Here is a 14,198-nt window from a genome sequence, read left to right on the forward strand (position 1 = left end):
TCAGTTGGAAAACCAAGGGGTCTATGAAATACCCTGCAAAGTCTGCCCAGCCACGTACATTGGACAAACAAACAGACGAATAAATGCACGTATCGCAGAACACAAGAATGCCGTCAAAAAAGAAGAAAAAACTTCCTCTCTTTTCCAACACATGAAAGAAACAGGACACGAAATTAATTTTGCAGATTCCAAATTGCTCTTTAACATGGAACATCACCACAAGAGAATAATCATGGAAGCCATCGAGATAGAGAAACACCCTCACAACATGAACAAGCGTGACGACACATCCCGCTTGCCAGACATCTGGAAATTAGCCCTCCCCACAAAATCTGACACCAGATCCAGAGGCACACAGAACGCCATCACCAATCAACCACACCAGACCCAAACCCAGACCCTCTCCACAGATAAACTACAGACACCATCCAGTAGCCAAACCAGGGTGGCACCTCCGGATGCTGCACTCCCCTGCAATCCCTACACAGATCTGGCTGGCACAGGCCACAAAACCACAGCTCGCCCCTATACACGAAGCCAAGCCAGAGCACAACCAAGTGCAGTACAGCCATCTTCTCAGAAAAACTCTTCACAAAGTTCAAGAGTTCAAGACACGAAGGCTTTAGCAACTAATCCACACCTAATGACCCACCTAAGTGGGATTCAGGAAATCACTCAAGAAATCACTCAAGATATCCCTCAAGTAATTAAGGAACAAAAGAAGAAAAGGCACACTAGCCTGGGAACCTCCTCTCTGCCCAGAACATTGGAGGCTATACACCACACCTCCTCAACAGTATTTATAGGAACCCAAACACTGAGATCCTGCTCTGTTCCAGTAACAAGAAGCCGAAAGCACCAGCCTGAAGATGACGAGTGAGACCTCGTCGAAACGTCGCCTAGACACCCCAACTTTTACACGGGAAGACACCCGAGGACACCAAAACCTGCATATATATATATATATATACACACACACACTATTTTATGCCATGCGTGTAAAGCTGAATATAAAGTTAAATGTGTGCAAGCTGCTGGTTTACCATGCTAGGGGCATGATAGGGTTTGTGAAAGATTTGCACATCTTTGAGTCTGATAACATTGTGTAGCTTTATCTGCAGTCTTCTTAGTCAAGTCAGGTCCCAGCAGTGCCTCACTGCTAAACAAGTGGAAAAAATTAATTTCATGGTGTGTACAGAGCAGGCCAAAGCCTGCAATTTGGCCCTGGCTTTTTTAACAGTGCTGAAGTCAATGAAATATAGTATGATGTTGAGTTTCGTATGTTTTTGTTGGTGTTCATTGCTGACATTTTCTCACAAGGTCTGCAGAAGAGCTTTTGGTATAGTGTTGATCTATATTGGATGTTGTGTTCCGAGAAATTGAATTTGTTTAAAGGCACATTTGGCCTGGTGCACTGCAGGTTGTCTTTCGTCTTAATTCTGAAGCTGATGAGTGCTGAAAGTAGTCACAGTTCTGTCTGTTTGTGTCAGTTTCAAAGATTCAAATGTTGGGGGGGGGAATCATATGCATTTAACTCAGTGGGTATAGGGGTGCTTAAGTCAGTGGCTTGAGTCAATGTACATAAATTGACTTATTTATGAAATCTGTTAATTTCAGTGGGTCTCCTTTGTGTGTGACATAGTTGAATATCACCCTCTGATCCCAAATCCGCTTAATTGAAAATACATCCCCTCAAAAGCTATAATCTCTAGTTCTATGGAAGTGTGTTTAGGATCAAGATTAAGAAATTTTTACAGATTTCAGAAATGTCTGACTTTAACTAGCTTAAAGTGACCATGATAACTGGTTTGGAGTTCCTTTTAAATAATACTGCAATACCAATGCTTCCCCTTTGTCATTTTGAATATGTATATGCATATCAATAGCATATCAATATAATATCCAACAGCCTATTCTTTCCATAATTCATTTCTTTTTGCAAGTCACTCCTAGGAGTGTTGCCGCTTCTCCATTTTCAGAATTGCCAGCCAAAAGTTGACAGAGAACATCAAATCAGGCATATGTCAAGTTTATTTAAAATGGCAGCCAGTCTGCTACAATATCAGAAGTTAAATCCTGCTGCCATTACTTTTGTTTCAAAAATATTGTAGAATATGTGATCAGAAATAGGTGTGCTATTATTTGTACTATTCAAAAATAAGAGAAAACTAGTAACAGCTAGTTAGTTTATTCCCATTTTTCCATTATCATCAATAGGAGTATGTACTCCCTCTCAGGGAGGGAGGAAGGCCAATTTCCCAAGGAGTCAGCTGCCAGTTTAATTATTCATTTCATAAAATTTATAGACCACTTGACTGTAAAAAAAACCCAGCAACCCAAGGCAGTTTACAAAGCTGGTGAGCTGTCACACCAGACATTGTCCACTGTACACTCCCCATTTAATCAACACCCATTGTTCATTCCTCATTCCCAGAGGCCTAACTGAATTTGAGCCACACTTTATTACCTCATTGGCTACTACAATAGCTGGGAGAAAGTAGCCAGGCATCTGGTTTGCCACTGAGAGAACAGTTCGCTGGACTAGATGGGCCATTGGCATGATCCAACAAGCTCTTTCTTTGTTCTTATCTTTTTACATTCTTCTTGAGAGCCAGTGTGGTGTAGTGGTTAAGAGCGGTAGTCTCGTAATCTGGGGAACTGGGTTCGCGTCTCTGCTCCTCCACATGCAGCTGCTGGGTGACCTTGGGCCAGTCACGGTTCTTTGAAGTCTCTCAGCCCCACTCACCTCACAGAGTGTTTGTTGTGGGAGAGGAAGGGAAAGGAGAATGTTAGCCGCTTTGAGACTCCTTAAAGGGAGTGAAAGGTGGGATATCTAATCCAAACTCTTCTTCTTCTTCTTCTTGTTAATGATAATGTGATACCATAATAAAGATTAAAAATCTCAAATTACCCTTTATTGGCAAAGGTGCTGATTTGGGGCTCTGTACCAGTAAGGCAAGAATGCAGAAGGGAACCTTTTGGGAGTTTCATGTCAGCAGTGGGACATGACATTGTCATACTTGCAACACAAAAGCAAGAGGTTTCTATACACAAACTCCATCCATCATCCAGGCATTATCACAGAGCGGGACCAGTGAAGGGTGTGGCGCGAGAAAGGGGCAAGGCCTAGGAAGAGTCCTGAGGGCCACATTCAGCCTCCAGCCTGAGGTTCTCCACTCCTGCTACCTCCCAGAAGAGAATATGGTCGTCCCCCCCCCCCCGCCCCTGTTTGAAATTATTATCTTTGCAACTATGTTTTCCTAAAGACTAACATTTAGGAAATGTCATTTGTCTGCTTTTTATTTCTTTCCTGCAGCTTGCGCCATCCCTTCCATTGCAAGAAGACTTTGTTTTCCACTGGAAGGCGATTACCCATTACTACATAGAGACATCAGGTAAGAGGCATTTATTTGCAACTTCAGCACACAATTCTGCAGATGGGAGTACTGTTTGTTACTTAAAAGTAATGATCTGGGAAATAATAAAATTAAGCAGGGAAATAGCTGGTGGGACCTGAATGTAACACTTCACAATAACTTTCAGAACGTATTCAGTGCTGTCAACACAGAGATTCAAAGTCTTTAGATGTTGCAATTCATTCCTGTTTGCTTTGTAATGATAGTTGTTTGTAGACAGTTGCATAAGAGGGAATAGCAAACTCGCTACTGGATTATTTATACTCTTGCCACATAGTAGTATAAATTATTTCCAGATTCATTATATAAAATTACTTCACACACGGGTTTGCTGATAAATGCAGTAGAGACCAATTAAGTTTCTTCACAACATTAAAACTTCCTCTCCCAAATAACACATTGGAAGTCTATACTGTATGTAGCTTCAGATTATCCTCAAGCATTTTGTGTCATGAATTACATTGTTTCTGTCCTTTTTGTAAAGTTATAGTCCTGCATAGTTATATAAAATACCAAGTAGGAACTCAATTCAGGCAGGGTCATCCCCCTTAATTTGAACAAGAAAGGCAATTCCACACATTCAACTCCACACATTCAAAGCTTAGCTGAAGTAACAAATATGTTTGTGATTTTTCTCTTTCTTTTATTACATGAGAAGTCAAGAGAATTCACACAACGCACAGCTATAAATTGGAAGAATGTGGATGGGGCCATGTGGGCCAGCCACACGGCCAACCCACTCTCTGACAATGTGCCATAGCTACCTCCCCACCCCCCAATCTTTGATCAGCATGAGAAGGGACTCTGTGTATGTACATCAGTATGGGTATAGAACAGGAGTGATAGTGCTGCGGAGCCACAACATTAACCTCCCATCACAGCATCGCTACCACTTACCAAGCAGGTTAAGGAAGCAATAAGGTCAGGCTGTGTGCAGGCACTGATAGGGAATGCCTGATTGTCTCTGCTGGTGTATCCATAACCCTGACCTCACCCATTTTGGTAAACAGAAGCCACACTGCTACTAAGACAGTATTGTTGGTGAAGAGGATCTCCATGTTATTGGGCCAGATTCCCCTTTATATGGAATATCTCTACATGCATACTAATGTATGTGCATAGAGCTCCATCATATTGCTGGGGGGGAGCAGAGCACTGGTGTAGCCCACACAGCCACACAAGCCCTCTTTGCATTCATTCAATAGGAAAAGTCAAATGAAAATGTGTTTGAGTATATGATCTTCATTGTAAGGTATTTAACTTTTATGCAGTGGCTCCCCACTTGTGGAATGCTCTCCCCAGGGAAGCTTGCCTGGTGCCTTCTTTACATATCCTTAGGTCCCGGGCAAAAACATTCCTCTTCTTCCAGACATTTGGCTAATTAAACAATCTATGGCCTTTTAAACTGGGGGGTTGGTATTGTTTTGGTTTGTTGCTATGGTATGTATTTTTGTGTTTTTATATTGTAAATGCCCTGAGATCCTCAGATGAAGGGCAGTGTAGCAATTTAATAAACAGTAGTAGTAGTAATAATAGTAACAACAACTGAGACAGGAGACTTTATTTTAATGGAACCTTTTTCTCTAGATGACAAAGCTCCTGTGACTGATACCAACATTCCCTCTCACCTGGAGCAGATGTTGGATATTTTAGTTCAGGAAGAAAATGAGAGGGAGTCTGGGGAAACAGGACCTTGTATGGAATATCTACTACATCACAAGATCCTAGAGACTTTGTACACCTTGGGCAAGGCTGATGTAAGTATAGCTCCATTGCAGAAAGCTCAGGTCCTGTGACTGGATATAATCATGTGTACTTAGTTTGTGCGTACTGTTTCAGTAAACGAAATTTTGACTTGTCATATTTTTGCAGTACCTTTGAGAATAAAATAGTGTTGTATTACAAGTGGTGAAGAAATGCTGCTGTTGAAAGCAGAGGGCGTAAGGACATGGGGTCATGGAAAGATCCTGGCAGTTGGGCAGAATGAAAGCTATTTTGATTGAGTAGTAGCTGAACATTTTCCAAATACATTGTATCCCTCTTCACTTGGAAAAAAAACACTCCAAGGGTTAAAACTGCCGTGGAAAGCATGCACACGTAATCTTTTCAAGGTTCTTCATCTACACACACACAAACAGAGAGAGAGAGAGAGAGAGAGACACAAAAACACACACACACACCAGACCACACCCATTTGGGTGTGAGAGACTACTGCTAGACGTAAAAGAATGGACACTTGTATATCTTTTTGTTTATTTGTGTGCTGGTTTCCCACAAAACCTAAAGCTGCTTGCAGTATATTGTATGAACAATAAGTGTAACACAAACTAAACAACTGCAAATGTTTGCTACAGATATAAAACAAGTGCATAGGATCTTAGTCTATGCTAGTTTGAAATGCTAAATTAACTGCATAATGTGCACTATAAAGGTCAGACCTTCTTAAGACCTTCAAGTATAAGGCGGTATAGAAATAAAATAAATAGAATAAAGATATAATTGGTCTAAGTGTTGTACCAAATCTCTGTATTGTAAAATGGATGGGATATTGGATGCATTTAATGTGTTTGTTACTAAACTAATGTTTCTAGACACCTTGTTGGTTTTGTTTGCCAGTTTCCACATTATGTATATTTCATGTTTATTGTATCTCTTTTTCTAGTGTCCTCCAGGCATGAAACAGCAGGTTTTATCCTTTTATACAAAGCTGCTGGGAAGAATACAACAGCCTCTTCTCCCACACATAAATGTACACAGACCTGTGCAGGTACTAAACTCTCTTTTTAAAGGAACACATTTTAACACCCAGATTATTGGGTGTAATATTTCAGTTTTGTTGCTTTAATATCTTAAAAAGCAAAATTCAACAATGTATCCTGATGTGGGCATTTTTATTGCAGTTTTATTTTCTTTAGTAGTACTATTAATAATAATATTCTCTTGAACAGAAATTAATCGGACTTTGTGGGGAAGTTCTGGCAACACCCACAGAAAATGAAGAAATCCAGTTTCTCTGTACAGTGTGTGCAAAGCTGAAACAAGATCCATACTTGGTTAACTTCTTCCTTGAGGTAGGTAGATCACACTGCTTGTTAACTGGCATTTTCCCCCCACCATAAAGGGAACTGAGTTAGGTATCTGTCAGGATCAGAGGGGCAGGGAATAAAGCCTTTTGATCCCTGGAAGCTACTTCTAACCTGCTACTGGCTCCTGAGCCTTCCCCATCTGTTGCTTGTATGTTTCCAAGTTCCTTTGCGATTTCCAGGGCTAGAAATTGCTTTTCAAAAGAGAGTTGAAGTTATCGAGAAGAACTTTCTGACAGTAAGAGCTGTTCAACAGACTTCCATAAGAAGTAATGAACCCACCTTCCTTGCAGATTTTTAAGCAGAGGTTGGATGACCGCCTGTCATGGATGCTTTAGTTGAGATTCCTGCATTGCAGGGGGATGGACTTAGATGATCCCTTCCAAAACTACAATTCTATGATTCTATGACTTGTGCCAGAAAGCAGATTGTGTGTTTCTGTGGTGATATTACAGAAGCATAAAAATTGTATTTTAATATTTTGTTGGAAGCCACCCAGAGTGGCTGGGGAAACCCAGCCAGATGGGCGGGGTATAAATAAATTATTATTATTATTATTATTTACACAACAGTGCTGCATTTTTATATTTATATTTATTCTCTTCCCCTCTCCTTATTATTATTAATCTAATGAAGTAAGTAATTATTCCTATGCCAAGTATATTTCTTTATGCTTCTTATTTTATCAGTTAGCATTCTCTGGTGGAGATTTGCTTTTTGTTGTTGTTACCATCTCTGGAAGATTTTATTTATCTGGCATTCTTTTCTTAATCAGAGGAGATTCTTTCTGTATTTTCCCCTCTTCCACATAGAGAGGTGTACAGTCCCTTCCTGTTGCTTGTTCTTGCTATCCCCAGTGGTCTGGGAGTGAAGTCCCTTGATGGTGGTAATCTTGACTCTGAAAATATGGAGCTTATTTCATTAAACTTTCCTATTAGGTGATACAAGACCCTGTCCTACATACTTCCAGGAGGCAGGTGAGCAGGTGGGCTTCAGAACTGCATGGACAGACCAGTGGATTTTGTCTGTTTTGCTGAGCTTGATACAAAAGCTCTTTTATTTGAAATTCACTAACCCTGTAAAATGGAGAGAAAATGTGCCCTGTAGGGTTATGTGAATTAAATATCTTGTTTAAATTGGGTCTCTGGAGCTGCATGATATCATGTTAGCACCCTAGAAATCCACAGCTCTGGCACATGCTTCACCGGTGTGCTAACACTGCGTATGTAGGAACTAGCATACAAACAATAGCACAATTTAAGCATCCTGCTGGCTGTATGCAACCCCTCATAGATTACACTACTTTTACATAGCCCTGTCAGGTAGGAACTAAATTTAATCTATGTGGAAACTAGGCTGGTTAGCAGAGAAGGTGTAGAGGCTGCAGGTCTTCTCTATGGATAATTAGTTGTCACACCTCCTCCTCTCCCCCCCCCCCTCCCCAATCTTTATATTGGGAATCATTCAATTATAGTATATTACATTATAAAATAAATTACATTCAAGAGCTGGAAGATTGTTTTCTGTGATGCATGGCATGTTGCATGTCCTTCCAGCACTTTTCAGGAATAAAAGTGAAAACTGACAGTAAAATATTTCTTAAGGCCCAGGGATAGTTATGTACATAATAGATAGTTATACACGCTTATTTTAATAAAGGATTGCTATTCTATTGCTTATAAAAGATACTGTAGGATATGCATTTTCTTCATCTTCAGGGATAATTAACTGCATGCTCATATTTCCCCCCATCTCTTATAAAGACTGATACTTTGAATCCATATGCTCTGAAGGTCTTTCTAAACATCTGAAACTGATTTATAGGCAGGGGTGCAATTCTTCCATTTCAAGAAGAATATGAAGTGAGGAACATGGATCCCCGGGGAATGGTGTCAAGATCTTGTTAAGATGGCAGGTGCAGATTTCCTGAGAATAACTGCTGATTCTTAGAACAGCTTTTGTTTTTCTTAGACATATGCAGCTCAGAAGCATGGTTAGATTGGAATCTGAAACTGTGTTTCCAGAACCACAGAGATAAGGTGGATTGGGGTCTTGACCTGAAAATTCACATTTTCCATTAAATGCATTTGTGTCAAAAGGTTGCCTGTATATAGTAAATGTGACATTCGTACTGAAGATTGAACAAATCAAATGGCATCCACTTACTTCAGTGGCTTGATAGAATAAGGAAAGGCCATTTTTTGCACACTTATTGAACTGACTAATACAGAAGTTGGTGTAAAAGGCAAATGTTAAATAATGGCTCCAGCTAGTGGGTTGACTGAGGTTCCTTTTTTATAATTTCTGTAAAGCCTGGTATGTAGGATTTGTGCAGCATGGTTGTTAAAGTCGTTATGTGCTTGTACATTTCTTGACCATTAAGAGTAATGTCATCTGCCAATGGTTCTAGTATTATGAATGAGATGTGTTTTATCTAGAAACCAAGGAACAGAAGAAGTAAGCCATGGTGGATAAATAGTCATTTTTTGCAAGGAAATTTTAATTCAAAGATAGAATGTAATAAATCAAAAGATAATAGCCGATGAAATTCAGCCCAAGATATATAATGACAGTTTACAGGGTTGCCAGTTACTTAAACTTTGTCAAAAGCCAGTTTAAATGCAGAACTTCAGCATCTATATGAGATCTACAAGGACCATTAAGATTTTGAAGCTTCCCAGTGCTGGCTGAGGTAAATGACTTCTCAGAAATTCAAATTCCGTTTTCAAACCCTGAGAGTCTTGGGGACAATCTTCACATATACATGTTTTAGTGATTAAGAAGTTGAGCTGCTCTAATCAGTTTCTTTGATGAGACAGCACTCCAGCTATCTGTTTCTTTTTCCGTATTGTTTTTAGTTTGCTTTGTTTAACCCTCCTTGTGGTTGTGCCTGCTTTCTTTGGAAGCCTTCTATTTTGCTGTGTTTTCAGCTTCAGTGCAGGCGCCATTTTTATCTTTGTAATTCTCTTTCTGGATGTAACCCTCTTCAGAGCAAGCTAAAGGGGCTGGCTTCAAAAGGCACAGCAAGCTTAATTACAGCAGACATGCTAAAAGGCCAAGATTCCGTGGTGACAGATACAGGACAGTCTGTTCAGCCTGGAGAGACATCAAGTGGAGCGGATCAAGCAGAGAGCGCAAATGACCTTCCTCAGCAGGCAGATGACCTGTCCACAAGTCTAGATGAATTAAACGTCCCTTTGTCCCCTGAGGCTTTGGCTGCCCATCCACATGGGGACTATAATTTGGTGGATTCTCTACTCAATCTCACCAAAAGCCCGGTGAGTGACTGGCAGAATTGTTTTTGATTTTAAGTGGGCATATGGGGGGGGGCTGAAGGCTTTTTATTGATTAATCAGAAAGAATGGAAGGAATTATCAGCTGAGAGAGGCACTGAAGGCCTCTAAAAACACCATCAGTGTCCCCAAACACACATTTTTAATTCAGTGAATATACTTAAAATATCATGATGGTAAATGTGGTGGGTATGTTTTTCTACTCTTCTAGCACATACATAATAAATGTTGCTTGGTGTGAAATCATCTGGTTTTGGAAAAATACTTCCCTGCCAGTTGTAAAATGTAATGCTCCCCCCTCCCCACTGCCCTGCTAAGCATCCCAACCTGGTAAGATGAGGATAGAACCTTGTATTGCAGGCTTCAAATGTTCAGGAAAACATTAGTATCACCAAAATTGTGAGGTGAGCTTTTATTTTTATTTAGTATACCTTTTGTATGTCCTGTAGTCCTGTGAGCAGATCTTCTACAGAAACTGATGTTCGTCACCATGGTTTATTTGGGGATTGTTTCATTGGGTCGCTGAACTGTTGTCACTTTTCCTCCTTACTGTTATAATGCTTCAGATTTATTTTTAACTGTCGCTCACAGACTGTTAATAACTTGGTCATGGTCATGCCAAAAGTTGCTTAGTCTTGTTCTAAATAGTGTCTACTGAAATAAAGCAAACATATTGTTTTCGAAAGGGCCTTAGTGGAGATAAGGAAACTACAGCGATAAAACAACTTTGTAAATTCATTAGGGTATATTATTATATATCTGTAGTATTAGCTATGTGAACCCTAATATTCTTCCTCTCCTATTTGAACTTGAAACTTACTGTATTCTGTCTTCTCTTATGTGACAGGATGGCCGGATAGCTGTGAAAGCTTGTGAAGGCCTCATGCTCCTAGTGAGTTTGCCGGAGCCAGCCGCCGCCAAATGCTTAGCAGAGAGTACATGCTTGTGTGAACTGTTGACAGACAGGTTGGCCTCTCTCTACAAAGCCCTCCCTCAGTCGATGGATCCTTTAGATATTGAAACAGTGGAAGGAGTTAACTGGGGGTAAGAATATTGTCTCAATGGACCTTGAGCTACAGTTTATGCCTTGTGTATGTTAAAAAAAGCATTTCTAAAAAATACATTTATAGCACAACTTGTGCTTGAGGTGGCTCTCCAAAGAAGTAAAAACTTCAAAGCACCAAACTACAAGCGGTATCTAAATGCTTAGGTTAGTCATGGAACTTTTAGTTATGCTGTGATGAAAACCAATAAATACTGAGCATATATATGCTTTTCTCACCCCTTCTTGTACTTCAGCTTGGATTCCTACAGCCATAAAGAAGATGCATCTGCTTTTCCAGGAAAAAGAGCCCTGATTTCATTTCTATCCTGGTTTGATTACTGTGATCAGCTCATTAAGGAAGCTCAGAAGGTTTGAGATGCCTACTTTAACCCTTTTCTATGTACAATCCAAAACAAGTTTAGAATATATTATAATTTTTCCTAAATTGGAAAGGGAGTATCACTGTGCCCTCTTATTTCAGACAACAGCTGTTGCCATGGCAAGCTCGGTGAGAGAACGTTTTTTTGTTGGCGTAATGGAACCCCAACTAATGCAAACGTGAGTAAGGCATTTGTTGGAAAGAGAGAGAGGTCTCCCCTATTTTTTATATGTACATAAAGGAGGAACCATGTCACTTCCTTTAAAAATCCTTCTTGTGCTCAGTTCAGAGATGGGGATTCTCACGTCAACGGCCCTGTTGCATCGTATGGTTCGCCAAGTCACTTCAGATGCTTTAGTACATGAAATGGTCTGCTTTATCCTTGGGGAGCGAAGGGAGCCAGAAAAACTGACAGACATCAACAGGCACCCATTGCGACATTGCTTAATTGAACACTGTGATCACATTTCAGATGAGGTAAGATATTATAATACCGCATAAGTACAGGGGTGACTGCCAACATGCTATGACCAATGTCATTGCATTTGTAAACAACTTACTAATGAGTGGATCTTTCAAGTGTTAGACAGTGGTTTTGGGGGGGGGGCGGGTTTGAAGCTGTTTGAGTAGCTCATCTTCAGAGATCTGATATCAATGAACAAAATGTGTTGAAACCTACTGGGTGCTACTTCAGGGTCCATCTTCCACTGCTGCTTCCTCTAGGTTCTTCCATTCCCAATGAACTGGAAAATGCATTTTGAGATGCACTAAATAGTGCTGAAATATCTGAAAGTCCTGAGTTCAGAGTCTACTTCAACCATGAACTCTTGGGAAGAAAGGGGAGCTTTGTAATGTGGGGAGGGAGTTGCTACTTACCTGAGTCCAGGTGACAACATGTGCTCTTGAGGCTAATGCACTCGGGGTGGGAATGGCTCAGGACACTGTGAGGCCAGGTACTTCCCCCATTCTAGTACTTAGTTGGGTGAGGCACTACAGTTTGTTATGGTCCCTGTCTCATCTGCCAAGGTTGAGACTTAAAAAATGAGTTGACTGGGAAGGGGAAGAACGGCCTGCCAGCAATTCCAGAAGGCTGCATCTAGGAGCAGGCAGACCAACCTGAGGCCTGTACTGGTTGAAAGATTAGAGGCAGGCAAGGAAAGGATAGTTACGGGTTTGCTGTAACTAGCACTTCCTTTCTGTTTCCACAGTGTGAAGATGCTTTGGTCCTGGTCTCCATAACTAGAGTGAGGACATTACAAAGTTGGATAGACTCCAAAACCATGTCCTTACAGCAAATCAGTCTCTCATTATCTTATGCAGTTGCTGTGAGGAGGAATGTATTGTCAAGTACTATAGCAATAATATGTTATGGGGGCAGGGGCTTTATTTAAACTGTGTGCTTTGCACACTTCATGGGTGTAGGGCTTCAGAGTATTTCATTAGCACATCTATTTGAATAATGAAAAGTACTTCTCCTCATATGAAACCTCTGTCTGCCCCAAACCGTAAATAATAGCTCTCTGACAAACCAGAGCCTCTTTTCCAAGTGTTGATTGCAGTAGGTAAGGGCCATACACATAGTTTGGGTTGATTCTTTTGTCTGTTACTCCGTTGGTTACCAGCAGTTTATAGCACTGAGAAAGTATGTGTGTGGGAAAACATTTATTATTCATTAAAGAAATGGAATACTTTTTAATAGGTGCAGCATTATAATAACATACTCAGAATCTCTGCTTTGTGGGAACCTGTTTTTATGTCTTTTTTATATATTGCAGATCAGCATAATGACACTCAGAATGTTTGAGCACCTTTTGCAAAAACCTGATGAGCACATTCTTTATAACTTGGTTCTTAGAAATTTAGAGGAGAGGAACTATACGGAATATAAACCACCCTGTCAAGAAGATAAAGATGTGGTGGAGAATGGCCAAATAGCAGGAGCCGTGTATGTTCTTTTCTGTGCCCCACTTTTCTTCCTCTGTGTCATTGGAGAGTTCTGCAGTAGCTGAAATGTCTTTCAGCTGTTGTTATCAAAGCAAAGATTACATTTTAGGCCGGAGGGTGTGTGTATTTTAGTATACTGACATAATGTTGAATCTAGAAATAAAGTTACGGTGTTAGGCTTTATACTGTGTATAGAACTGTTACATAACCCAGCATGTTAACAGTCTGCTGCTGTTTCACTTCTCACCCATCCATGCATCTCAAGTTGCAATCCTAAATACACTTTCTAGAGTTCAAGCCCTATTGAATACAGTGGGACCTGCTTCTGAGTAAACAAGTGGAGTTTAACTCTTGTGGTAGTTGGCTTAAGGGGTCTATGGAGTAATTCCTTCATTTTTGCATGTGTTCAACACAAGAGTGTAAGGAGCTGCTTTGTATCAAGTCCATCTAGCTCTCTATTATTTACACTGAAAATGACAGTGGCTCTCCAGAGCTTTAGACAAGACTTAAACACAAATTAGGCTATCCTCCCTTTTTGACTGATCAGCTTGATGTCTTGCTTAAGGATATGTAAGCCCATTTGTCTTTGAAATTTGGGTAAGATTCAAAGCATTTGTTGATTCACTTGTGTGGCTTTAGAACACCCAGAACTTGAATGTTGCCTTGGCTGCTGCAGTATTATTTAACAACACAACAAAAATTCATAAGCCCCTTTCATAAAATTTGAATATATGTTTCCTTGTTTTATTTATCTATGCATTATAAGTGAACACTAGTTCATGTTAATGTTCTCTAGTTCCATGTCACGCCATTATTTCAGTAAATAAAAGTTGTTTAAAATTTTTAAAAAACGGCACGATCCAAGGAAGTGTGAAACTAGTTCTGCATGCCCATAGGGCTTTGGGTTTCAGTTTCTAAAAAAGCAGTCCTTAAGCCATATTGCTAGTTATTTTTGAGACATGCTTTAAAGACAGTTTGTGATTTGACATTAGATCGTGGGGAGGGGTCTTGCAGTTGAAAGGGAAACAAGGCAAAAAT

At 40.2% G+C, this 14,198-nt stretch overlaps 1 protein-coding gene across 4 annotated transcripts in view; it reads left to right on the forward strand.

The window, feature by feature from the left end:
• Positions 1-14,198, forward strand: part of FHIP2A (FHF complex subunit HOOK interacting protein 2A) — a 37,368-nt gene that overhangs the window by 7,358 nt on the left and 15,812 nt on the right. For 2 of the 4 annotated variants that reach the window (XM_083441096.1, XM_083441097.1), the window contains exons 2-12: positions 3,317-3,395; positions 5,004-5,173; positions 6,079-6,183; positions 6,365-6,487; positions 7,438-7,476; positions 9,490-9,777; positions 10,640-10,836; positions 11,092-11,206; positions 11,319-11,395; positions 11,501-11,693; positions 12,992-13,161. In XM_083441096.1, the coding sequence (XP_083297222.1) occupies positions 3,317-3,395; positions 5,004-5,173; positions 6,079-6,183; positions 6,365-6,487; positions 7,438-7,476; positions 9,490-9,777; positions 10,640-10,836; positions 11,092-11,206; positions 11,319-11,395; positions 11,501-11,693; positions 12,992-13,161 (1,556 nt within the window). The remainder of the gene's footprint in view (positions 1-3,316; positions 3,396-5,003; positions 5,174-6,078; positions 6,184-6,364; positions 6,488-7,437; positions 7,477-9,489; positions 9,778-10,639; positions 10,837-11,091; positions 11,207-11,318; positions 11,396-11,500; positions 11,694-12,991; positions 13,162-14,198) is intronic. The other 2 variants (XM_083441098.1, XM_083441099.1) reach the window with 1 other exon arrangement.

The sequence above is a fragment of the Podarcis tiliguerta genome (assembly GCF_965153285.1).
Source record: "Podarcis tiliguerta genome assembly, chromosome: 5".
Taxonomy (NCBI): Eukaryota; Metazoa; Chordata; class Lepidosauria; order Squamata; family Lacertidae; genus Podarcis; species Podarcis tiliguerta.